Genomic DNA, 27,601 nt, shown 5'->3' with positions numbered 1-27,601 from the left:
CCACCCTCGGACAGCACAGAAGTCCAGCATGACATATCAGCATAGTGACATACGGATGCCCGTGTGGCCACACTAATTATTGTCAGCGACTGGGAGTGATATGGACTCGAAGAGAAATGCAACGTCCTGCCCTTCTACATCTTGAATAGTGGGAGTCATGAACCGCTGCAAGGTGACGCGTCCTCTGATTTCCACCGAAACTTCAACCTAGACACGGCGTGTTATTAATCATCACCCGAAACGCCGTCAAACTGCACCAGCTCCTTTTCCTATCAAACAGCAGGATCGGGACCATCTTGCGCAGTGTTACGGCGGACGGAGCAAGCGGTGGCGGCCACTCCGGGGAATGTCGATTGGCCGTCAGTCCTGACATCGGCCTCTTCTGATCTCAGACAGCAGCCAAATGGGGTAGAGTACACAGCATTTCAAAACACTGCCACTGCCGAGACATGCTAGCTGTTCGCACATATTTCGGAGCTGTCTTCGTAACGTGTGGACCCGCATAACTTTCCCTTCCTTTTAGGAAGTCTTCGGGTCGCTAGCAAGCCAATAACAAAGTTCAAATCCCATTAGCTAGCACTGGTTCGCTTGCAGATGTGTGCTACGGCAACGTCAGCTTACGAGCAAGTAGCCTAGCGAAGACATGAATTAGCATGCTAAGTTAGCCCGTGGACCTGGCTGGCGCACCAAGTCTCCACTCAGGAGCTCTGGCTGGGGTTCACATCAGGGCATGTGCCCTTAAATTCTCCTAACAAGAATGCGGTGCTTGGCCAACTTTATGTTTCACTGGTCCCCGTGTGCCGATGGGGACACTTTAATGCAGATGTGTAAATTTGACCGCTAGCTAATCTGAGAGTCTAAGCCAAAGCTGCATTTGAATGGTTTTTGTGCTAAACAGCTAAACCGTGTTCAGTGGGTGACAGGCTGCGTAACGATACCTGTCACTTAAACACAGGCTCAGCGGGGGCATGTAGAGCACGACATGCCGCTAATATCCCCGCTGCTCAACTATTACTGTCTGTCACTTTACTGTTACCCCATTCAGCGTTATTTTAATTTAGGAAAATGACCATTGTTTTAAAATGTTTTTACTTTAATAGGCACGCTTGCTGCGCTGTGATTCAGTTACACAACGGCTACAGAAGCGTGTTATAACAAGATTTGTATATTAATACAATTACAACAGGCGTGACATGGTAAAAACACAACGGCAATTCTAGTTTTATAGCTAATTGCGTTGACGAGGGTGCCAAGTGTTTGCATAATTGTTTAGGGACACACTCTTTGCCCCTCACCTGTTTATCTTCACCACTCTCTCTCTTTCTCTCTGTATGTCCGCATATGTCATATATATTTCTGTATGCATGTGTGCTTGATCTCAAGTATAAAACTTATAGCATCCCATGGTCCTGCCAGTTCAGCCTGTTGAATATGGGGTGACAGTAAAGCAGTTACTTCATACTAAGGCTTTTCTCTTTTTGGTACATAGCCTCTGCTCATGTGTGCACTGGCACTTCATGCTGTGTGTGTATCTACAATATCCTGGTGAGCTATATATAGCACCTAACAGAGTTTGCAACTTGATCCGAATTGTCTTTCAGGGCTTCAGTACCCTCTGTGTTTCTTTCCATTGGAAGTGAAACATCTCTCAGCATCTTTTCTTTTCCTTTTTAAAAAAAATGCTATATATGTCTTTACCTGAAGATTAGTCCACAGCCTACCTGTAGACCTTCATTGACTGAAGCCTGTTTTTTTTTGTTTTTAAATGTGTTTTGTCCTTTGGGGCTGTCTAAATGAGGCTGTAGTGGATAATGATGGAAATCTTGTGCAAGGCAATTAATCCACTATGTAAGGGCATAATGAACGAAATATTATTGGTGTTGTTTTTCACTACATGCGCAGCGCTTGACAAAATACATGGACGTTTTGGTACTCGGGCACACTTAGAAGCACACGCATAAAACAAGTGACAGCGCCAGTGATGATTTGGCAGTCTTTCTGTAACAGTAGAAAGGAAAGAAAGCATAAGTAAGCATGTATGCATTCATTGATTATATTCTAGGCATGAATGAAAAGTCTATTTCCTGTCTCCCTTTTAGTCCAGAGTTGATTTGAATGAATGCGTTCAAGCAGACACAGATTTGGTGAGCTGCTGACAAAGTGTTTCTTATCTGGTTAGGTGATCTGAGAACTTTGGGGTGAGTTACAGGGAGCGCTGCGAAGGTGAGCTATGAAAGAATAATGTGACATTGAGAACATTTCCACACCATTGAATATACTAAGACACTTTAGTACCAGAATCTATAGACTAGTAGGGGAAAAACTGGGCAAATCCTCAGTCTAAATGAAAGTGCACTACGACTCAGGTGTGTAGTTCACGTTAATGTCACAGAGCTGTTGTTTCTGTGCCTTTTCTCTGTGCTTATCTTTTGCATGTTTTGCATACAGTCCTGTCAGTGGATCATACTGACCAGTGTGCGCTGGTTCTCAAAGCTCTCAAATGACATCAATACCCCTTGCTCACACCAGGCACATTCAGAGCTGTGCATTCAGGCTCTTTAACTTTAGTTTGTCCGGTCAGGTGAAAACAATGCCATTTGAACTCTGCACAGCATAACAACAGTGAGTGTGAAGGTGTTAGTCCTTTCCTGGGATGCCGCTTAGACGTGACAGGGGAATTTGAAGCAACTACAGGTTAGATGATTTAAACTGTATCGTTGCATTGATGCAGAAACATAGTTTATAAGGCCAGTGATATTCTGGATGATTTAAAGAGGAAGATATTTTTTTAATCAAACTAAGTATTTGTGATACAAAACCAATTGCAGAAGTGCTCCCACGCTTCATCATTGCTGAGCTTACATGCTTCCTTTTCCAATCACTCTTGAACTTTAGCCAGATCTAACATTTACTATAATTTAGACAGCAAAAGCCAGACATGTGCAAAAGCTTAGATGATCTGGAGGTAATTTCCCACCTTGAGTCCAGTATTTACACATCAGCTTGTTTAATCCAGGTGGACTTTCCTCTGGGTTTTCTTTCTTCTCTGGACAGTCACCTTTCTGCTTCTACCTCTGACCAGCTAAAGGTTGTAGTGATAAGATTTTTTAAAGTTTCTCATTCTAGAACTTCTGTGTACTAATTTAGTTAAAGGGTAAATTGTTAAGGTCTTGTTTTGTTTAGTGTATACTTTTGGTTCACTGCTTTTTTGGGGAATAAATCTTCTAATGGTCTCCAGAGGGACACCAGTTGGCTTTGCGTTCTGTTACCATCCATTTTCTGTTGTTTATCTAAGTTTGGCTTTTTGGGGGCAGTAGTCTAAACAAAGATGCCCAGGCCTCCCTCTCCTAGGCCACCTCTCTTTCTGCTTTTCTGGGAGGACATCAAGACTGTTGCAGCAGAGAGACTCAATCAATCCAGGGTGTCCTGGGTTTGTCCCGAGTCTTCTCCTTCTCTTCTAATAGGTGACCAGGGGCCATTCTACTCAGATTTCCAAAACACCTCAACCGTCTCCTTTCAGTGTAGATGAGTACCAGTCTACTACCTGCCTGCCTTTCTTCTGAATGACTGAACTCTTCTTTGGGTAAATCTTATCATCAAGATGGTGAGTTTAAGAGTTGTGTGGACCTCCACGCGACTGCTCTGACTTATCCACCGAGACTTTATCTTACGATGCACCACCTGCTTACCAGGTGGCGGAGGTCAAAGAAGTATATCAGGAATGACATGACTGACTCCATCAGTCTTTGTCTGCCACAGAGTGCAATCCTTCAGACACCCTTAAAAGGAATTCAACAGATCTAAAAAGTTAGATGTTATTGTATACTGCATGATATTTGTTGCATAAAACTTATTTTCATTTAGATCGTCTTTGACCTGCATGGACAAACATTGTGTCTGGTTGCACAGAGTGGCCATCCTCTCCTGTGCAGACTGGGAAATGTGTGTTCAGCTAGACACTGAATGGCTTCTGTCCCTCAGTCTTCCATTTCCAGCTGCTTCTGTGCTGTAATGCCTGCCTTCTGTCTATACTGAGGCTGCAGTTCAGCCTTTTTCTTTGCTCCAGTTGGCTTTCTTCCCAGAATGTGCTGGAAAGGATACAACCCTTGACCCTCTGTACAAAATGAGCCCAGAATTTCCTTATCCGTGAGCTGAGGAAAAACTGCAAATTGAAAACCATGAAAAGATTTCCAAACTGTGAAGGTCTTTGTCTGATCTACGTGTGAAATGTTTACATTTCCAGGCATTAGCAGCTCAGACTACACGTGAATCAAGCATGTGAAATATCCACCCTGTCTCTGGCACATGAACTCAGGTCATCCTTCCTGTTGTCACTGTTCAGTTAGGCCTGTTATATCAAAAGGCAGCAATGCAGCATAGCAGGGGATTGCTAACAAATACTCCACCTACCTCAAAATTATCACCAGCCAATCCATGAAATTAATCTTTCTACAACTGCAATACACAAAACAGTTCTGAGTTCACAGATTGAGAAAATGAAACTTGATCTTTATTTTACAAACTAACCAAAAGCTTAAAATAGCAGAGACTACCTTCTCTTATCTCTACATGAATTTAGCTTTCTTCAAAGCATTAACCAAATGTTTTAGAGTTTTACAAGTTACTTGTACACAGTAGGCTGTTATTTGAACGCATCTATCATCCAGTAACTTGGTTTTCCATTGACTACTCAGATGATGCCTGTTAATGTTCTTTAGATGGTCTAATCCATTAACTGCTAAACTATTCAAACTCTAAAGCTTTGTTTTGGGGGTTTTCAATTTTAGTGCTGCAGAAATCCTTCGGTGTGTGTATAATAACTGGATTCTTATACATTTGCACATGTGTATCTGTACACATAAGGGAGACAAGTTAAAGGAAAGACTTGAACTCTTGCATTCCTTTTATTGATAGGGATGGTTGCTCTATTATTCTGTAGAATAATTGTCCTTGTAGAAAGTGGTTCTGCAAAGCAATACAACATGTTCAGAGTATTCACCTTTACCCTATGATGAAACATTCCTATCCTGATGGGAGTGGCTTTTTCCTGGATGACATTACCCTCCTTCAGAGAGCATCATGTTCATGGGTTTAGCATTGAAAATTATGTGAATCATATCATTTGGCCTTTGCATTCAGCAGACCTCAGTCCAATTGAATGCTTATGGAAGATCTTTGTATTACCACTGCTATCATCAAGAGGGAAGACGTATCTTTTGGAAGAATTGTCTTGCATCACTGCAGTAGAGTTCCAGAGACTTTAAGAATCAACGTCAATATGCACCGGAGCTCTTTTTGCAGCATGTGGTGGCTAAACATCTTATTTAAAATCCATATGATTTTTGCCCCATATAATTCGTTACTTGTTACATCACGGTAAGTTAGAATACAAAAGAGGAAGTGTTTGTCTTCAGACAACTTCCGTTGAAGTGAACAGTTGTTGTTTTTTTTGTAGCCTTTGCACTATTGCAGGACCTTTGCTCTGCACATGGTTAGTCTATATTTATACTGTGCTGTGACATGTTTTGTTTCCATGGCAATCTGCCACAACAGTGCCTGTCACCTGTGCGCTGTCCCACAATGCACTGCAGTTTACTGCTAGAAGTACTATAAGCAGAGTGACAGTTGAGAATGCAGCACTGAATAGCACAGAGTTAAAATCTGTGGATAAACTTTTTCCACATGTAAACACGTCTATTTTTTTTCCCCTTTTAATCAAAGGTTAGACAAGCAGTATCCTCTTTTTTTTTTTTTTTTTTTTTTTTTTAACAGGAGATAAGGGCAGGAGGAGGAATGGAAAGACTTTTGCAGCAAAGACTATAAACCGAAAGAAACACATACCAATATCATTGAATATGGTCAGTAATTCATAAATGGGGAGTTTATGAATTATTGGGGAGAGCTCTAAACAGAAATTCCAAAAATGCAGTGTTCATTTATCCCTGTTTCCTCCAGGCAAACTTCTGAATAAGTTCTGTTTGTTCCTTTTTTGCATGCATTGCCATATGGCAAAAATATGTTGTCCTTCAAAAATGGGAAATCTGACTTTCTCTGTGCAGAACACACACAAATCAGCGACATCACCACTACATTTTTTTTTTTTTTTTTAACTTTTTGAACATTATCAGTAGTTTCTTTGATGATATGCTGCCATTTTTTTTTCATCATCAGATATGGATAGTGATTTCCAATTAAATAACCTTTTAATGTTTGAGACCCAAGTGGGTAATATGTATATGAACACATTTTTAAATTGGTTTGTATTGCAGCAGAAGCTTGCAAAATTGGAAATGTCATTCACTAGAGAAAGTTTAAAGGCTGAGATTTAACATGTACTGATCGCTGTCACTCAAAAGTAGTTTGACATTACTGGTCACATTTGGTTTTTTCTTTAGTGAAAATTGGCAGGAACTTGATGGCTGATTCAACATATTTAAGCCTAAGAGAGCACTTATCATCATCCCTGTTAATTTTCTAAAGTTGCATGGCTTGCAGATCAATTTGGCTGCTGGAGGCTGACAAAGCAATGTTGTATTTGCCTTTCAGCTTTGTGTCGTCCCTTTGATTGTTTTTTTTTTTTTTTCTTTCTTTTTGCATTTAATTGTCCAACATTTAATTGGAGTATCAGTTGTGATAGGTGGAACATGACTCCAAAAGGCATCAAGTAAAAAAGGAGTTATACTTTGCAAAATTTTAGAGAAGCCTTTCTTTTAATTTTTTTTTTTTATTGTGCACAGTCTTGAATGGGTACCCCTTTCACTGTCACTCTGTGACAGTGTTTACAAAGATTTCCATTCTTACATGCTTTGTTAAAGCTATGGCTTTTTCACAGTTGCCATTAGTGAAGGCCAATGTTATAAATATAATGACTTCTCAAATTATTCCAGGAATCAGCACCTTAGGCTCCCTTAAGTAGTTGTCCAAACACTGAAGAAGAAAAAAACTCTCCACAAACCAGGAGAAAGCAGTAAGAAGATTTCAATTCAATTTTATTTATGTAGCGCCAAATCACAACAAAAGTCACCTCAAGGTGCTTCATAGGTACAGAGAAAAACCCAACAATCATGACCCCCTATGAGCAAGCACTTTGGCAACAGTGGGAAGGGAAAAACTCCCTTTTAACAGGAAGAAACCTCCGGCAGAACCAGGCTCAGGGAGGGGCGGGGTCATCTGCTGCGACCGGTTGGGGTGAGAGAAGGAAGACAGGATAAAGATAGCTTGGTGGATTCTTTGTGTCGTCCAGAATGGATTCTTGCTGCCAAAGGGGATGTTAACAGGCCATTTGGCACACTGTTACAATGGCGAGTGCCCATATTAAACTATTTATTATAACCAAAGTTTAATATAATGAAGTCATCATATGTAGAAGTAATTCTATGAGCCAAAAGCTTGGATTTCAGGCTTCTCCAAATACTCCATATATTGCTTCTTCATTGGTTTTTCTTCTACTATTGGAAGTGTATGATATCAAAGAGAGTAAATATCATGAAAAGGTCACCTAATGCTGAACGCGATAGTCCCACCCATCTGCTGTTCAAACCTTCCATTTTTGAGAGGTAGCCAATCAAACGTTTAATGAGAATTAAAATTGCAGCTTGGTTGAGAGCTTAGACGAATTGAGGACCTGCAGAGCAGGATAAATAAATAGTACTTTTGATGTGTGAATAATGCAAAGCTATTCTAGTAACTTAATCTTATGCATTTTGGAAATCCTATACTTTGCTATCCACAGTAACACTTTATATATTATCTGTATCTGCAATATTTTTTTCCTCTTTTTATATCAATTTCACTATTTCAAACATCATCACAGTATGTCCCAGTCAAACTGTTCCTGCACCCCCCTCCTTCACTGTAATGATTGGGTGTCATAGTTATTTACACATTCTCAATTAAATGCCTTCAAGGCTGTCTGGGTTATGTCACTTTTAATAAAAATTTTCACGGCCCGTTATAGAGCTCACCGGTAGATTCACCAATAGAAATCTTCTGAAAGAGACACCGTGTCTAACTCTGGGGAAAGCGGTTAGTGGTGATAAGGGTGACAATTTGGGGCTTGTTTACAACCTTTGTGTATGGAGTTGTGCATGTTGGAGCCACATTAACCCACATTTGTGACACACATTTAACTTAACAACATACAAAAAAACCATATTAGAAAATACTTTAAATCCAGTTATTGTAAAGGAATATGGACAGATGATTAGATTTAGTCTATGTATTTTGGTGGGAATTTATTTGAAGAGAGAATCTATCATTAGGAGAAGCCACAGTAATCATTTCCACTTCCAAAAGAGTTACTGACATGATCCTTACAACTTGCATTTATACTTTCTAACCTCCCCTTTTTCTAGACCTTTGCAAGGTTTTAAGTTGAATTAGTCCTTCACAGAAGCGATGTTATGTGAAGTCACACAGGTTGTGTTAGCCGTGACCTTGCTGTAAGGTGGAGCACAGAGCGGCAAATCACATTAAACTTGGTTTCCTTCTCTTAGACTACATTTTGACTGGCGCCAAGTGCAAATGCAGTTTGTTAAACAGCTAATGTCTAAAAAGTCAGTTTAACTGTATGTGCTCTTGCCTCACACACATTATTCATTCATTAGTACTGTTAAACACTTTGGCCTCTGTTTACTACTGGTGATCAACAGAGCAGCACTGTGTATTCGTATTTAGTTCTCTCCGTGACCTTGCAGGGCTGCACATGGGTAAAGATTGCATTGAGGCTTTCTGCCAGACTCTCCAAGAAATGGCTAACGTTATTGAAAGGGTTGTATTTTAACCCAGTCATCTTTTCCCAAGCCCAACCTTGTGTTTTTATTGCCTAATCTGGAATAAACTGAAACTGAAAATCAGCTGGAGCAGAAGTTTGTAGAATTTGCAGAACCGTGGCAACAGTGTCTTTTGTGGCCGTTTGCAGTGGTGTGTTAAATCTTCTGGGCACGTGAACACAACAGGTGAAAAGTAGTAATACAGCGGCTCAACTGCTGATACAGCAAACACAAGGATCTAAATAAAAACCAGAATTTATACTGTCTGCAATAAATGGGCAACTCGGTGTAACAGAAACTAGTGTTGCCATCTGTTTTACTGAACTGATAACATAAACCTTTTGACACGCAGCTAAACCTCTGATGCAATGAGATGACTTGTCTTAGGAGCAAAAAGTACTAAGCTGACAGCTAACAACCAAACATGAAGCAAGACACAGCAGTTTGACTGTAAAATATTTCACTGATGCTAAAATGTTAAACTATGCTGAGCTCATAGAGTAAAGCCAAGTTTAAGCTTTTTTTTTTATTTTATTTATATTTTTTAGACATTTTAGACATTGCAGAGCTAATTGATTGTACAGTGATCAAAAGTAGTTAGCAGCTAGAAAGACTTGTGACCCACACTAGCTTTAGTTATATACACAATACATTACCTCTGATTGCTGTATACTCAGAAAAACTCGTGTTATGGTGAAATTTAGCGTGGAAGTACAGCAAAGAGCATCTGAAAAAAGAATAAATAAAAAAAAAATGCTGAAAAATAGAATATAGCAAGCATCTTCTACACTCACAGTCAAATTCCTTTTGGCAAATATATTCAAAACACTCAGCAAACCTCGAGCCTTAACTGAGAGAAATGATGTTTGTTTCCCTCAATTTCTGAAAGAATGTAAGAGCATATGTGTGAGTGTGATGGCCTGCGTTATGTGCATTTATCTTGCATATATTGGCTTTACATGTAAACATCATGTGTTGTGGATTTTAAAACTCATTGAATTATTCCCCTTGCTTGTTTGGAGCACAAATTGGACGCAGCTGGACAAGATCCAATTTTCAAACTGAATTTGCTTCTCAAACAAGTTGTGCAAATGTCAAATGGGGAACATTTTCCTTACCACATTAGACCTCGCTTTTGCATAAGCACGTGTCCAGCTGACACTTGCCTTTAAAAGCAATGGAAAAATGTTGGTTTGTGCACAAGACAAACTTTTATGAACTGGCTCCTGAGGATTAAGTTTTAATGTGGGCTAGAATGAGCAGCTGCTCTAACTTAGTAACTGGTAGTGAATGTGCTCATAATACAAAACTACGCCGAGAGATTTACAGTGTATGACTGAGGTTGATACTGTACATCATTGGATGTTATTTTACATTTCGTATTTGGAAAATTGAATCATCTCCATTTAATCAACAGTTACCAATTGAACTTGTTTGTCTTAAGTAGATAGGCAAGGCAAGTTTATTTGTATAGCACAATTCAACAACAAGGTGATTCAAAGTGCTTTACAGAGACATTAGAAACAAGAACAAATAAAAAGCATGATTTAAGATACTTCAAGTTAACTCAGTAAATATTGTGCACATGAGTATAAATCCTTTAATTGTACACACCCTGCTCTGCTTGGCGCAAGACAATAACTTTTGTTCTCGCAACCAAAGGCAACAGTCTTTACAGTAAAGTTATCATCTCATCTGTCTTGCTCGGAAACAGTGGCATGCAATGTCATAGGCTGCAGTATGCATCGCATGACTTCATGGATATCTGTAACTTTAAACAAGAGATGCCATTTATGAAGTACTACCCCCCTGGCTGCTGGCATGTACATTTCCTATGCTGGGGATAACATAAGAGCTGTTTATAATATTTTACTCAATCTATTTGCATACACAAGCATTTGCTAAATATTATGAACACATTACTTTGACGCAAATCAACACTATAAATGACTTCCTCTATTAGCTACAGTACGAGGACAGGTTAAACAAAAGCTGAAATTTATAGCTTTTATGAAGGTAGGCTGGTTGGCAGTATTGCAGTATAACAGAGTGCATTAGTTGAAACTAAGCTGGGATCTTCAGAGTCTTGGAACACTGGCATATTTGAAAAGAGGCAGTTCAAATATAGACACACTTCCTGTCAGTCTCCATCAGTCCACTGAGTGAGCATTTCATTTAAATAGCTGCCTAGACAGACTTAGTTGTTGACATTCTTGGATGACTGAGCAGAATTGTTTATGAATAGCAGAATTTCAAAGTTGGGTGAATGATTTGGATATTTAGATGCTGAAAGAATTTATTTGATTGTGTACCAAAGTGTTCTTTTCTCTTTAATTACTGTTGTATTTTATGGAAAGTGTAAAATGAGTACTATTATGCCTTTTTAGTTTTGGGTTTTTAAATTTTTTTCCCCCCCACAACATTAGAAAGGAAAGTGCATGTACTTGTGTGTAATCTTGAGTCGTTGAGGAGCAACTACCAAGCTGAAACCCAGTGCACGGTCACCGCATTAGCTTTTGCATGTGCTAACTATGAAGTTGGCAGGGCCCTGTAACTATTTATACCGCCATGCGACAGAGTCATTTTTAACATATGTTGCAGCATCTCTCTCAATATAATCAGGGAATCTCTGAGCTGATGCCTGCTTATGCTTAATTTTGTGTCACCACCCAAAATCCCCATTTTGAACCAAGAAATATACATTTAGTTCTCTGTATTAATTCTTTCTTTGACAGCTTGACTGTTGCATCACAAAAACAAACTACATCATGATGACGTGTCCTGTTTTACTGTATGCAAACAGTGCGTACTATAAAACTGTGTGGGTGTGTGTGTGTGTGTGTGTGTGTGTGTGTGTGTGTGTGTGTGTGTGTGTGTGTCAGTTGACTTTTCAAAAGGCTGAGCATACTTTTTGCAGTCAGCCAATGAAGTACTCAGGCCTGTAACCCCCCTCCCCACCTCCAACCACCACCACTATGCACCTTATGCTTGCATTTGTGCTGTGTGCTAGCAGTGTAGTGTGTTGTCATTTACTGAGGCACATGTATCTGAATTGCTACATAGAGTGTATCAATTTGTGCAGCTTTTGAAGTTACTTCTGCATTAGTTTCTTATTTTTGGGGGGCTATGTAATTGGTCAGTACGGCTGATTTATTAGTTTGGTAATGTGCAATTTATAAAGAAGCACTCCCCAGTTACATAACGAGCTAGAGGCTAGAGTATATTGGTCTATATACATTTCCAGAGTGTGTCAGCATGTTCTTTAGCACACTTAAGACTTGAATCTTAATTGAATGTATAATGAAACTCCATCATCTCTGCTCTTACCCATTATGGGAGGCTGAGTCTTATCCAATTTCAACTTGGGTGTAAAATTTATCAACATCTTTCATTAAAGGGCCAATATTTTAGAATTTGAGATGCATATGACAACACCATATTTGAAAACACCAGAAATAACTGTAGGAGACCGTATTTGATCAGGAAAGCCACAGTCTGTGTGACCAGATGGAGAGCTATAATCTTGTCAACATGAATAGAAAAGCTAGACGGCTAGATAGAATTTTCAAACCTGACAGAAATTAAATGAATAGGGATTTGATTTTTACTTTATTTCATTAATTGCACAGATGTCAGGTTGATCTGATTTATTGTACTTTTCAAATGTCACCATAATTAAGTACTTTATCATATCTCAAGCTTGACTTTTAAAAATATTATGCTTGTGTGGTGAGGTCACCATGTAATCAATGCAGATGACACCAAATAAAGTCAGTATTTGACCCCTGTTGCTTTCTAGAATAAACAAGTTGCTGGAAATATTTCTCTTGAGAATGTTTTGGTTCTTTTGGTCTATTTTAATTGTTTGGCTGCACATCCATGATGTGAATCTCTTGTACCTCCACATCCTGAAGATGCCCTATTGTATTAGCATGTGATGACTATAGAGTCCATTTGAATACAGTTAACTTGTTGCCATGTCATTTCATGAAGTCAAGAAGCAAGTTTGAGATTATTTAAGCCTTGGCAAATGGTTTGTATCCTGGTGGAAGCAGGAAGATTGGTACACTGTGGTCATAAAGGGATGGACATTGTCAGCAACAATACTCAGGTAGGCTATAGAATTTACACAATGCTCAGTTGGTGTTCCAAGAAGATATCCCCCACACCATTACACCACCACTACCAGTCTGAACAAGTTATACATGGCAGAAAGGATCCTTGCTTTCATTCCATCTAGAAATTCTAATCCCACCTTTTGAATGTTACAGCAGAATTCAACACTTGTTTTATTACACAATGTTTTTCCAGTCTTCTATTGACCAGTTTTGGTGAGCCCAAGCTCACATTGCAGTCTCATTTCCTATTCATAGCTGACAGGAGTGGCAACTGGTGTAGTCCTTCCAGATCTGAGGCATGTTCAGAGATGCTGTTCTGCATACCTTGGTTGTAACGAGTGGTTATTTGAGTTACTGTTGCCTTCCTGTTGACTAGAAGCAATCTGGCCCTTCCCCTCTGACCTCTGGTATCAACAAGGCATTTAATTTCAGAGAACTGTCGCCCTCTGAATAGTTTCCTCTTCTTCTGACCCTTCTTTATGAACTCTGAAGACAGGTGTGTGTTTAAATCCCAGTAGATGAGCATTTTCCAAAACAATCAGGCCAACCAAAACTCACTGCAGTTAACTACAGTCAGTATAATTCTATACTGTCTGATTCTATATAATTCTATGCACAGGAATGTAAAGCCACACATGTATACACTGAATCCTTAACAATATATAAAATTGCAAGGCTTTTTTTTTTTTTTTTTTTTTGCTTCAGCCCAAATAGCTTTCTGAGATTTGCTAAAACATGCACCTTGTGTATATTTAAAAAAAGAAAAAAAGAAAAAAGGTGGGTCCTGGCAGGTCAAAAAAACAAACAAACAAAAAAACACAGCAGCCACAAGGGTTACCACCATAGTAGGAAGCTTTAATTGCTCTTGCAGTAATATAAGACCACATTAATAACATTGATTTTTACTTCACCTATGTTGCTTTGCTTTTTTGTGTGTTTTGGAGAGGAGATGCATGCCAATCTCCTGCATAAAACGGAGAACAAACGAGAGACACAAATAGCAGTACAGAGTGTGTACTGCCACTGTGATGTAAATCCTTGGTTTGTAAAGTCCCATTTTGAAGATTCGAGTTGAGCGTTTCCACCATCGCTATCTTTGTTGCAAAAAACCAAAAACAAATGTGATGTATATTAAACATGCAAATGTAATATAAACTCAGTTCTCTCCATTCACTCTGAGACAGGCTTCATTTTCAAGCAGCCACTCACAAAGAACATTACAGTAGACATCCATACATGTTGCAAGAAGTGGTGGATAATGGCAGCATGAGGCTGAACTGTTTATAGTGTTCAAGTGAAACACAAGATTTACTTCGGTGACTCTTCAATTCTTCCACTTTTTCCAATTTAAGCTGCACCCTTATTGCCTTGATTCCCCTCAACATGCCAACAGTAGCATAAATGACAGAGTTGGCTTGATAACCACTAGACAGGTATTCATTTTAGCCGGCTCTTTCTTCTCATAAGTGTCCACTTGAAGGTCAGCCTGTCACCATATGATTAGTCTGCCTCCCCTTTGTGTTGCACAAAGCAGTGAGTCATACTTTGTCAACAGTTGCAACGTCTGACTGTCCCTGTTTGAGTTAATGAATGATGAAATCCTCAGCCAGTGAACAAGGCACCCTCCTGTGCTGACTTGAGCCAGTGTTGGTTAATGACTAATGGGAGCATTGTGTTTACCATTACCTGTGAAGGTGAGTGAGTGCTACAGATGGTTCTTTTGGAGCGGAACAGCTGACCTGATTGACTAGGATTGTGTCATCAGTCAGAAGTGTTTACACGCGATCTGCCTGATGTCAGCCAAAGATCTGGCCTAGATATTTATTTTAAACAGGGTTTTTTTTTTTTTTTTTTTTTTTTTTTTTTTTTTTTGACCAGCTAATCTTGAAACCTGCAAATATTGAAGAACTAATGTTTTCTGCACAGGTATCTTTTATGGGATGAACTCAGTCTGCTTGTTTAGAGCTAGTTGTTAGAATGCATAAAATATTTTTCACCAAAAACAGCTCACTGCAGTAGCAGATATTAAAAACATAAACTTGAGGTTATGGACATAGGCAGGTGGTGGTGTCAAAAGAGTGCCAGCTTGCAGCAGCAGATTTGATTTGAAGTCCTCCATTACTAATATTTAGCTTCATTCTTGCTTGGGAAAAGTCTGTTGTTATACCTTAACCTTTTCTGTAAAGAAAATAATTGAAAGTCTATGATTAGGGCCTCATTACCTGGGATCTTTGGTCACTCTAAATTACATTAAAGCAAAGGTAGATAGTTCTGATGATGTCTTGAGATTTGGTTGCGTGTCTAAATAGTCCAAAAATAAAATCTGTTAGTATCGAGTAGTTAATCTGTTTTGTGCTACAAGTGTGAAACAGGAATGAGTGTGTCTAAGTGAGGGAAACAGGATTTTTGCTAAACAGCATTGTATGTGGTGGAGTTTTTGCGGTTTGCAAAGTGTTTAGAAGAGGGCGGTACCTTAAACACTGCTACTGAGCTACTTCTGAGTTTCGGGTCCCTCCCCCAGCTCAAACTCAGTTTTGCACTCTTTGCCTTAAAGAGACAGTTACCTCGGTGTGTTTTTGGCCTTACTCTGTTATCAGTCTTTGGCTTTTTCTCTCTCTTCTGTCTCATGACGTTGACTTTGACCCACAGGTTGAGGACACATGACTAACAGTGTTAGCTGTAAAGGTCGCCGTCTGCCTCTGCTAATGATATTCCTCTGTTACTGTCCCCTAGGTCTATGTGTGGTCAGTGAAGCATCCTGGAAACCAGCATGGCGATGTGTCAGCTGAGTGTCTAGGTGAGATGAGGTGAGTGAACACGGCTTAAGTTTGGTTTAAACACCTAACCTAGAACCAGCCTTTAAAATACTGATCACTGATTTATTTATTTTTTTTTCTTTTCTCCATCAGTGTCGCCTGTAAGCAATGTGACTCCACTGACTAACAGCCCAGCAGTTCTCCTTACCAGACCTTCACCTCAATCACCAGCCTTTCAAATGCACCCAGACAATAAACTGGCCAGTCATGGCAAGCAGGTCACCGGTGACAGCCGATCCCAAATACCCAGCGTAAATCAGCAGGCGCAGCAGCAGCAGCCAGGATCTGCTACCCACCTGGGTTCAAAGGGCATTGGTTCTGGCAACCATGGAGTCAAAACCAGCCAGTTGTCTCTGAGCAACCCTGGGCTCAAAGTTGGCAGCCAATCAGTGAGTGGCACTGGAGGGATGCTGAAAACCAAAACCAAGCGGGATCGGAGCGTCTCCATTGACTCTGGTGAATTAAGAAATGCTGTTCCTCCAGTCCTGGAGACAGATGCCAAAGGGGGTAAGACATGTATCGATATATAGAGGGTGCTCTGTAGTGAGTTCTTTTTTTTCTTCTAATTATGCATAAGTTCATTTCCTTTACCTCCCTATCAGCCAGATCTTTACCCGAAATACCAGATTACGTGCATTCACCTCCTCCACAGCAGGAAGTGAATACAAGGACTGCGAGGACAGAAGAACTTGTTTTCTCTCATGCTGAAATGCCCTGACCTTTCACTGAAGCATCAGAATTTCCCCCTGGCTTTTGATTGTTTTCGCCATGCCTTCACAGCAGTGACGTGTCTCAGATGAAAAAACATCTGGGGTTTCTGTAGTGCTCTGAGAGCAAGAAAGCTAATGTGGTTGTGACAACTTAGTAATGCTAGAGAGGATACTATTAAAACAGGAGGTGATGAGTGTAAATATTTTTGTTCATGTGGTTCAGTACAAAGTGCTTGATTTGCATTTGTTTGCTAGTGCTATTTTAAGAGTTCATCATGTGTTTTGTGAAACTCATCTGAGCTTCCTGTGCATTACTCGAACCTTGCACACGCACACATACACAAACACCACACACACATGCACAGAACAGAAATTGTCTTATCAAAGTTAATGATTTGCATTATGGGAACTTGCTTTTTGACCCCAAAAAAGGTGGAGAGTCCCCACAGTATGAATATGCAAACACAGTAATGTATCAATACATTAATAATTAACACAAACACACATAAAAACACTCAGGGATGAGGTGTGGTCCCAGCACATAGAGCAGCAGAGGCTAAGAGGAAAGAATGAAAGATTGGGTGGATTGATTCAGACCCACAGTATTGATCCATAGCACTACTGCAATATTATGCTTTGACAATTTGACAGTTTATCAAGTGATGTTTTTTATAAGAGAAGAGTTTCCTAACCATAGTAGCTGTATTTTGATTACTTTGATAGCTACTTCACATGGGATATGCCATGCCTTGAGAATTATTAAGATGCAGCTATGTGGGACAGATTAGTTTTAAGAGGTGAGCACGGTGTAATTAGATGCTATATCTTGTTTCAGTTTTGGGTATAACTTTAACAAATTTCTGCTGCTTTCTGACGTAGCAGGTATGGAATAAACTTAATCTTTCTAGAGATTAGCTCGGCTGGTGTTAGACTGTGAAGTTAGAAGCGTGAGCCTCAAGCCGAACTATACACTCATGTTCTCTTAAACTGTGATGTTTATTGTTGAGCAACTTAAGATGCATAACACACACATGATCATAATCTTGTGCGAGTCTTCCAGTTAATTTAGCGGCATGGGTTTAGACTTGCACCATTCTGAAAGTGGTACATGAAGATTGTGGGAAATTGCAGTTGTGATTCTTAAAGAAAAGTGGCCGACCTAATGGTGATGAAACTGACTCTTGTGCGCTATCAGGTTATCAGAGAGGAGTCCATGTCTGCACAGGGACTTTAGTAAGGTATTGTGCCAATGTGTGCCACTAGAGCGGCTTAATTCAGCTTTGGCATTGATTCTTTGCGATTCTGCTATAGGAGTAAAACAGTGCTATGGTGGTGAACAGAACTAACACTAACATTTAAGTTTCCCTTTAATTTGTCATCATTTATCCATTCACACAAACACAAATGTTCAGATCCATTTGGTTATCCTACATGTGTTATATTAGCCAGACCTTGAAATATGCAGTGAAAAACTGCCTCAGTAACTGTTTTTCTTAGATAAATCTGTAACTACTACTTTGAAAAAAGGTACCAGTCCTCCCTCTGCTGTTGGGTTGTCTGTACTGTCATTTCAATTTCCTTTTTCACTTTAACTTTATAGGTTGGGAGTGTGGTTACCCAAACTCATGCTTATTTGGAAGTAGTTTTACGCTGAAGACAAAAAGATGATCAATGAATTGTCATAAAGCTTATCTGGAAGCATGTGCAGTCAGTAATCAGAGAGATCAGAGTGTGCTGATCTTTTCTTTAACCCCTAGAGATTTATTCATCTTTTGAATTTGCTGTCCATTTTTGGTTCTCTGTTCTTTGTGGAAATCTTAGGCCAGCCACAGCAGTTTGGACCGACTGAACCACAGTAGCTCGTGTTCTCACAAAATCGTAACTGTGTTTTTTGGCTAAATGTTTTTATAAGCAACACTCACAGTAGTGTGAAAAGTGTTTGACCCCTTCCTGATTTCCTATTTTTGGTTTGTATGTTTATCACACTTAAATGTTTCAGATCATCAAACAAATTTAAATATTACACAGAGATGGCACAAGTAAACACAAAATGTGGTTTCTAAATGAAAATTTAGAACCTTCATGGTCCTGTGTGAAAAAGTGATTGCCCCTTAACCATATAACTGATTGGGCCACCTTTAGCAGCAACAGCTGTACTGAAATGTTTGTGATAACTGGCAGGGAGTCTTTTACAGTGTTGTGGAGGAATTTTTGCTCACTTATTTTTGCAGAATTGTTGTAATTCAGCCACATCGGTGGGTTTCTGCATGAACCACCTTTTTAATGTCATGCCACAGCATCTCAATCAGATTCTAGCCAGGACTAAACTACTCAAAACTGTATATTTTGTTTTTCTTAAGCTGTTGAGACAGAGTTTGGGGAACTCCAGGCCTCAAGGGCCGGTGTCCTGGAGGTTTTAGATGTGTTCTTGATCCAACACAGCTGACTTAAATGGATAAATTACCTCCTCGACATGTCTTGAAGTTCTCCAGAGGCCTGGTAATGAACTAATCATCTGAATCAGGTGTGTTGACCCAGGGTGAGATCTAAAACCAGGACACTGGCCCTTGAGGCCTGGAGTTCCCCACCCCTGCATTAACAGGTGGACATGCTGGTGTGTTTTGGATCATTGTCCTGCTGTAGAACCCAAGTGTGCTTCAGCTTGAGGTCATAAACAGATGCTGGACATTATCCTTCGAGATGTTTTGTTGGTATGATGTTCCTTTTCTGAAATGCTGTGTTAATTTTACACCAGATGTAGTGGGACTCAAACCTTCATCAGTCCACAGAATATTTTCAGAAGTCACGGGGATCATGCAGATGCTTTCATGCAGATGTGAGATGAGCCTTGTGGGGTTTTTTTTTTTTTGGTCTGTAGAGGTTTTCTCCTTGAACTCTCCCATGGATGCCATTTCTGCCTAGTCTCTTTCTTACTGTTGAACCATGAACGCTGATATTAACAGAGACATGTTCTGGGTTCTTTTGTGACCTCTTGGTTGAGTTGTTGATGTGCTCTTGTAATAATGTTGGTAGGCCAGACACTCCTGAGAAGGTTCACCACTGTTCCAAGTTTTCTCCCTTTGTGTATAATGGCTGGAGTCCCAAAGCCTTAGAAATGGCTTTGTAACCCTTTCCTGATGGATAGATGTCAGTTACTTTGTTTATCAGGTGTTTCTTTAGTGACATGATGTGCAGCGTTTTGAGATCTTTTAGTGTACTTTATTTTGTCAGACAGGTTCTATTTATGTGATTTCCTGATTCAACAGGTGTGCCTGTAATCAGGCCTGAATGTGTTTAGTGAAACTGAACTCAACTTTCCAAAAAATGTAGATAATCACAGTTTGTCTGTGAAGGTTCTCAGTCATCCAGGCCATCGTAGTCTAAGGAGCTTGGAAAGAAAAGCGTTTGGACTTCTTTAGGTTGCTTGAAGATGTTTCACCTCTCATCCGAGAAGCTTCTTCAGTTAATCACAGTTAATTCAGGATTTACTTTTTCAAAGAGAACCAGGTAGGTTTGGATGAGTTTTCTCCCTTAATCAATGAAATCATCACTTAAAAACCACATTCTATATTTACTCCGGTTATCTTCGTCTAATATTAAAATGTGTTTGATGATCTGAAACATAAGTGTGACACATATGCAAAGTGCTAGGAAATCAGGAGGGGGGGCAAACACTTTTTCAAACCACTGTAGATGAGATGAATAAAGTTGGCACACAGTTACATAAAAAATGACGTACATACAGCTAAAATGCCAGTGAAATGTTTACCTGCAAGTTATTTTGATAAGCCAACTCTGTAATATTTTTTTATTGATTTCTTTTTTTTATATCGAGTCATTGGCGCAGAATCCGGTGCCACTAATTCAGATGTGGATTGTGAAAGTATCAGTCAAAGGAAAGCAGGGAATATAATCCAGTGTATTTTCAGTATCTTGTGTTCTTGTTCCAGATGGACATGCCTGGAATACCTTGTGAGGTGTTCGGGTGCTGTTCCTATCAGATCCCAGAACCACCACATAGTTCAGTATTTACAACATTTTAAATTTTGCACAAGCAGAAAGACTTCATATGCTGCTTATGATATTTTTTTCATCTTAGAAAATGAATGGGAGTGAACAGGTATGTGCACCTTCTGGCAAGAGCAGCTGAAGCATTTCTGCAGAAATGATTTAACCTTCTGGGGTCGACAATTGTGCCGGCGCAAATCACATGACTGTTTTAAGATGACATAGCAGCAATACGCAGCCATTTCAACTTGGGTGGAAAGCTCAGACTTCAACCTTTATACATTTTTTTTTTTTTCAATCCTAGCAATCCATTTATGTGGATTTTATTGACAGTTTGATGTATATAAGGCCTACACCACAAAAATGAATTAAAGCCACCAAAATAATCGTGCTTATGTTCATGTTGTGGATACATTTTAATGTAAATAATATACAAGAGTTTGAGATGGTTTAACAGCATCATTGTCACATCTTAAAATATGTAAAATGCTGGATACGAAAGCAAAAATAATCTACATCACATTTAGTGCTATATTTTAAATCTCAAAGTATATATTTGGGATTCGGGTATTTGTCTTTGTTTAATATTGCAAAGCAACATTTACTAGCAATGGTTGGTGCTGCTCTCCCAAAGGATTGGATTTAGGGTTGGCACATATGGTTACTTTAACCTCACAGGATTAAACATGGTCAAATTAATTCATGATTCACCAGTTTTTACTAAAACGTACCTTGCAGATGCATACCATAGCTCTAGTTAAAAATAATCCCTAATTGACATGTCCTACATTTTACTCACAACTTCATTGTGCAGCCAATTTACCATTTTTATGACCATATTATGATTTTAAAGTGAGTCTGCCATTAGAGATGCTGTTCTGAGCTGTAAGTTGGAGCCCTGTGAACTTTCAGCAAGTAAAGCACATTGCATGTGAACAGACAAAGTTAGTTAATTAACTTGTGATTCTGGAAAATACAGTTGTACGTTAGTTGTAACAGTAAAGAGGAAATTGTATAACAGATGCATGAATGTGGATGTGTCTGTCTGTCTGTCCTCTAGAGGGTGTTATGCGCAGCAAGCGGCGGTGTGTTCTGGAAAAGAAACAGCCGTACAGTGGAGATGAATGGTGCTCTGGACCTGACACAGAGGAAGATGAAGACAAGCCACACACTACAGCCCACCGTGAGTGTGAATACCTCAACACAGTGGTGAAACACACTGTCATTTGCTTTTGTCTAAATATGGAAATAGTGTTACTGTGACCACAACAGTCGACCCCCCCCCCCCGCGCGCTCCATCCAGCACGTCTGTTTTATTTTCTCTGAGGTTCAGTTGATAAATTATCTTTTGCTGTTGGAGTTCCTGCACACACAAAACACTAAGAAATAGAGATGTCTGCTTAGAATGCCTTACTATCCCCTCCACTGATGGGACTATGTTTTTTTTAGCGCACTCTGGTGTTGATTTCTTGTAGCCACATGAATTTGCTGGTATTTAAATAAAAATCCAAGCTATTTTAGAGAAATGAAACCACTGTGGGGCTTTTTAATTATTTATGTATTTTTTTGTTTTATTGTTGTTGTTTCTAAGGGGAGCGAGGGCTGGCTGGTCCTATCCAGGGACGCTCTGATCGCTTGACTTCGGGATCCATGCCCGAATCTGGAGGTCCAGCAATGGGATGTGGGGTGGGACCAGGGCTAAAAGCAGATCCCCCTCAGGCTTCACAGCAAGTGGTCTATGTTTTCACAACCAACCTTGCCAACAGGTGAAAAATATTTGCAGGTCAATGATTCATATGGAGATTAAGAGTATCAGCTTCTAAAAGTGGCCATTTTATTTTTTGACAGTGCTGCAGAGGCAGTAATAAAAGGGCAGGCTGATTCCATCCTTCTGTTTCACCAGCAAAACGTTCCACATTCAAAGTTGGAGCAGGTCAGTCATCTCTTTTTCTTTTTTTCTCCTAAACTGATTAAACCACATGGGAGTAAAAGTGTTTTCCACATTAAAGACCACAGGTGCAAACTATGTGTGAAGGGTTTTTGTATTTGTTTAGTTATTTTAATCTCGGATGCCTCTCTGTTCCTGTTTCTGTCTGTCTGTCACTTCTTTGGACTGCTGTAAAAAAAAAAAAAAAAACACTTAGAAGGGTATGTAGTGCTATTAATTGTCTGGTACCAACAAACAGCAAAACTGCAGGTGCAGCGATGAATACTAGTGATGTGTCTATCTCTAGAAGACAGACACACTAGTAGTAGTTACCCATTTAATACATGAAGGCTAGATAATGTAGGCTACACGAGCAGAAGACAATCACATCAAAGTGACAAAGTTCACATATAGAAAATAATTTAGCCTGATAAATGATCACACTACTAATGAAAATATATGAAAAGCAATTGCGACTGCAGGAATAACATTTTAAAAGTTCAGCCTTGTGTTCTTTGTCCTTTTTTCTGCCACAGGGCCACCCATCAGGGAAGCTTTCTAATTTATCTGAGAAGCTAAATACCAGTAGCTCACCACCTACAGGCACCCCGAAATCCCAAAGTGGAACTCCACGGCCAGCCTCTGCAGGTGTTGGGGGTCCGATGCATACTGCAGGGACACCGTCATCAGCAGGGCACTCTGATAACGAATCCCCTCAGACCAGACCTGGCGGAGCTTCCAGCAATAACAGTATTGTCACTCATAGGTCAGAGGGAGGAAGCGTGGTAGCACTTGCTGGCGCAGACCCAGGAACTGGAAATGGGAAAGGCACAGGGGGTATGCCTCTTCCTGTTTCTAGTGTCTCTCCCTCGGGAAGTCCCTCCATCTTAGCTACACACCTACAGAGTGATACAGTACAGAGGGGTGGCCAAGGAAACACAGATGGTCTTTCCAAAGAGCAACTGGAACACAGGGAGCGCTCTCTGCAGACGTTGAGAGACATAGAGAGGCTGCTTCTGCGCAGTGGATCAGGTGGAGGCTCTGGAGACCCTGCAAGCTCTAACAACAATGCTCTTAATAACTCATCCAATCCAAATAATAATAATACTGATAGGGGTGGCATTCTGGAGGAAGGTAACAGTGGTACTAATAACTCTGGAAATTGTGGTAGTGGTAATATGTTATCATCAGCCTTGGCTCCAATGGGCGATATGAAGAAATATGAAGAACCCTTGCAGTCAATAATTTCTCATACACAATCCATTGGTGGACCTGCCCTTGACAGCCCTCAAATGGACTCTCATCATAACCTGCCACAACCTCCACATCACCATCTGTCACCTGGGGATGACATGGGTCCTTTACTTGGACAAGAAGGACTGACCCAAGAGCAAGTGGCCTGGAGGAAACTTCAAGAAGAATTCTACCAGGAGAAGAGGCGACAACAGGAGATGCACCCTTCTCCGCATCCCCAAAACTTTAGAATCATGAGTGACATGGGCATGCCTATGATGATGAGAGGACCCCCTCCTCCATACCACAGCAAGCCTGGAGATCAGCAATGGGGTCCTGCCAATATGATGGGAGGTGGAATGGGTGGAAATGGACGAATGATAGAAATGCAAGAGGGACCCCGTGGCCCAAGGTTTCTTGGACCGAGAGGGCCGCCTGGAGGGGGCTTCCCTGGTAGTCCAGGAGGAGTTTTATCAATGGAAGGTCTAGGACCCCACAGGCCCTCACGCCCAGGCATGATTTGGCTAGATGATATGCCTAACAATATAAGTGGTGGAAGTCCCTTCCATGGATGCTACCCTGGTGGGCCGCCACAACACTTGCAAGGTGACTCAGAGCATCTGCTAACACGCGAGGAACTGTTTCGCATCATGGACAAACGGCACATGCAGGGTGCTTCCAGGTTTGAACTTGATAGATTGGCTAAACAGCAACAGCATGGCAACATGGGCTCAAGAATTATGGATAATCTTGGGGGCCCAGATCTTCCCAATTTAGGAATGGGCCGTGGTCAACCCTCCGGTCGAGGTGATCCCATGGACTTTCCTGGTTCACGTGATATTATGGGCTCTCCTGGAGGGGGTCCTCCAATGAGAGACTTAGTAGACTCTCCTCTGGGGAGCCACATGGCAATGAACATGAACCCACAAATTCATGTTCAGCAGCAACAGCAGATGATGTCTCAGAAGCTCAGAGGAGGCCATGGAGGAGGACCTCTAGTGGAGATGTTTGGCACTGGAGAGATTTCACGAATCAGGGCTTCTCAAAATGGAAGAGGAGGAAATAAAGGAATGATCCCTGGACCTGAAGGCCCTTATCAGTTTCCAAACCAAGGTCATTTTTCTGGAGGTCAGATGGAAGTACCGTATCTTCAACAAAGTGGCCCAGAGATGTTTGGGCCTGATCATCAAGGACCTAATCAAATGGGAAGTACATCACGTCTTAGTCATATGCCGATGGGCGGAGGCCTTAGGGGTGCAGACCTTGGTTCTAGGCAAACCTCTGACCTGTCAGTAAATGTTAACCCTCTGACATCTCCTTCAGTGCCGCCTCCTCATCAACTAAAGTCTCCATCCCTCAATCAAGAGCCATCTCCTCTTATACCTTCCCCCTCTGCTCCAGGGCTGAAGTCACCATCACAGGTTTCTTCTGCTGGGCATCATCCCCCTCTTCCACCTGCATCTGGTGCTGGGACTCCTTCGTCTTCTTCCATGAAGTCTCCCCAAGTAATGGGATCTTCCAGCCTTGGGATGCACTCTCCGTCTGCCTCCCCTGCACGACTGAAGTCCCCCGCCCTGGCTTCAAACTCTCCAGGGTGGACGTCTCCTAAACCACCACTTCCAAGTCCGGGTGGTCCAGCCAGTGGAAAGATGGTGGGCAATGGAGGATGTGGTTCTACTGAAACAGGTAGACTCCAATCCAAGCTCAAAACAAACATCAGAGATGCCGTATTGGCTTCTCTGAGGTTTATGATATTCCTTGTCTTGCTGTGAGATTACTAATTTTTTTCATTGTTCTTTTTGCAGGCCAATCACTTCCCCCTAGGAGTTCAAGCTCTACCCCTATTTCCCAGCCAGGCTCAATGAATCCTAGTATGCCATTTACGTCCTCTCCCGATGTCCCAACATCTCAGAATCCATTATCTCTTATCATGTCTCAAATGTCCAAGTACGCAATTCCCAGTTCAACTCCTCTCTACCATGATGCAATCAAAACAATCGCTACTTCTGATGATGAGATGCTACCAGATCGTCCTCTTCTATCTGGTGTCAGCATCGGAGGTATGAAAATAGGGATATCATTACAGACAGAAAATACCTTTTACAGTGGTTAAACGGAGGATTTGCTTAAATTGTGCTGATGTAAGGCAATTTGTCTATGCCATTACAGGAAAAAACATGACAAAAAGAAAGTTTAAGTATTTATATTAAAGTAGTGAGTTTTTTGAATAAAAATAATGCTCCAGTTAATACTTTGTAATTTTAACGAGTTAAGAAAACATTTGTGTTTATTAACTGTTATAATATGGGTTTTTCATGTATTCATCTTGTTTTATCACCAGGAAATATGGGTAATCCCCAGACGTCACAGATTGGTCCTCACAGTGATCCCCAAAGCCCGATGGGTATTGTAAACCAAGGTCAGCAGCACCTGTCCCACGATTCCTCAGCACCTGTCCTTTCTTCCCCAAACCAAATGGGCATGCCTGCCATGAATTCTGCCATGATGGGAGGAGCACCTGAGGGAATGGGGCCCTGCAATGTGTCGCCTATACCCCAGACGGCAGGGTTTCCCCGCATGCAGCCACCACCACATGGGCCCATGCACTCACCTATTGGAGGCATGTCACAGAATTTCGCTCAGTCTAATGAAGATATTCTGCCACATCAGCAGTTACATCTTCTTAACAAAGGTCATCCTCACCAACGCCCCCCTCACCCACCAGACTCTTTTCCCTCACTTCCCATAGGTGAAGGACCTGATCTAAGTGAAGTCATACGCCCCACTCACACAGGGATTCCTGAGTTTGATCTCTCCCGCATCATTCCTTCCGATAAGCCGAGTAGCACTCTTCAGTATTTCCCTAAGAGTGAGCCACATCAGAATCCACATCAAGGGATGCCATCCCAGCAGCCACAGCAGCTCCTTAAACAGCTGTCTTCTTCTGGGCCTCCGCATAGCAGTGGCCCTTCGTCTAACCCCCACTTGGCAAGCCTACAGAATATGATGGCTGAACAGCAGCTGCCACCTCACCCCTCACATGGTGGAATACGCCAGAGCATGGTCATTCCTCAGGGGGTCTCCAGGGGTATGGTTTCTACTGGGGGCATGGGCCCCATGTGTTGTCCCCCTGGTCATATGATGGGAAGGACAGGGCTGATGCCCCAACAGCAACTCCAGCAACAACAAGCCATGATGGCCAACAGCCTTCTCCACCATCCCTCCAATGCATATGGACCTGGCATGATGCCTTCTCAGCAGCACCAACAGAATCTGATGGCACAGCAGAATATTATGATGATGCAGGCTAAGCAGCGAAGCATGTCAATTGCAGGGGAACCCTTTGGACCCCAGGGCCCACTAATGTCCCCTCAGGGTCCCATGATGGCCCCACCTCATCCACAGTCTGGTATGATGGGCCCACAGTCTCTCAGACAGCGGGGAATGTCTCTGGACAGTTCCATTGGCTATGGTCCTGGAGGTATGACCAATATGCCATTCTGATCCAGCTCAATAAACAGTTCTTTAATAAAAAAATGCGTTCACTGGGTTACCCTCCCATTGTGTCCAGAATTTTTCATTGTTATTCTTGTAGTGGTTTTGAAAAGGAGGAATTAAAAAAAAAAAGAAAAAAAAAAAAAGAGAGAGAGCAAAAAAGGATTACAACTGATTAAAAATGAAATCACTATAACACTGTTCAATAACAAGTTTGAAGCCATTTTATATAAACTGTAAAATGTGTATATTTCAGAAATGTGTGTATTTGTTGTGGGAACAGCGCAGCAGTCAGGAGAGGAGTGCCTCAAATTTCTATTTGTTTTAATATCATTGATTTATTTTCTCCAACTACCAAACTGTTGTGCAAAGGAATTATATATATATATTATAATATATATACTTGCTGTATATAAGATGCAATTTGTGATTGTTTGCAGTTGTTCTGTATAACTGTGTTTTAATAGGAGTTTAAAAAAGAATAATAAGGATCTCTAACATGGTTTTGTTTTGGTTCTTGTGT

General features: G+C 40.9%; 1 protein-coding gene across 1 annotated transcript; it reads left to right on the top strand.

Annotated features, from left to right (window-relative positions):
- On the top strand, positions 1-27,581 carry bcl9l (bcl9 like). The gene is made up of 9 exons (XM_085430678.1): positions 1-408; positions 15,623-15,696; positions 15,799-16,212; positions 21,484-21,606; positions 22,015-22,189; positions 22,272-22,356; positions 22,887-25,269; positions 25,389-25,643; positions 25,925-27,581. The coding sequence occupies exons 3-9, from the start codon at positions 15,885-15,887 to the stop codon at positions 27,085-27,087; spliced, it is 4,512 nt and encodes a 1,503-aa protein (XP_085286804.1). The 5' UTR covers positions 1-408; positions 15,623-15,696; positions 15,799-15,884; the 3' UTR covers positions 27,088-27,581.
- The last annotated feature ends 20 nt before the right edge of the window (positions 27,582-27,601 follow it).

This window comes from Copadichromis virginalis, linkage group LG14, assembly GCF_057382275.1.
Source record: "Copadichromis virginalis isolate Kocher_CV1m ecotype Utaka linkage group LG14, C_Virginalis_male_GT1.1, whole genome shotgun sequence".
In the NCBI taxonomy this organism is placed as follows: Eukaryota; Metazoa; Chordata; class Actinopteri; order Cichliformes; family Cichlidae; genus Copadichromis; species Copadichromis virginalis.
The sequence above is the reverse complement of the archived record's forward strand: the minus strand, read 5'-3'. Positions and strand labels throughout refer to the sequence as shown.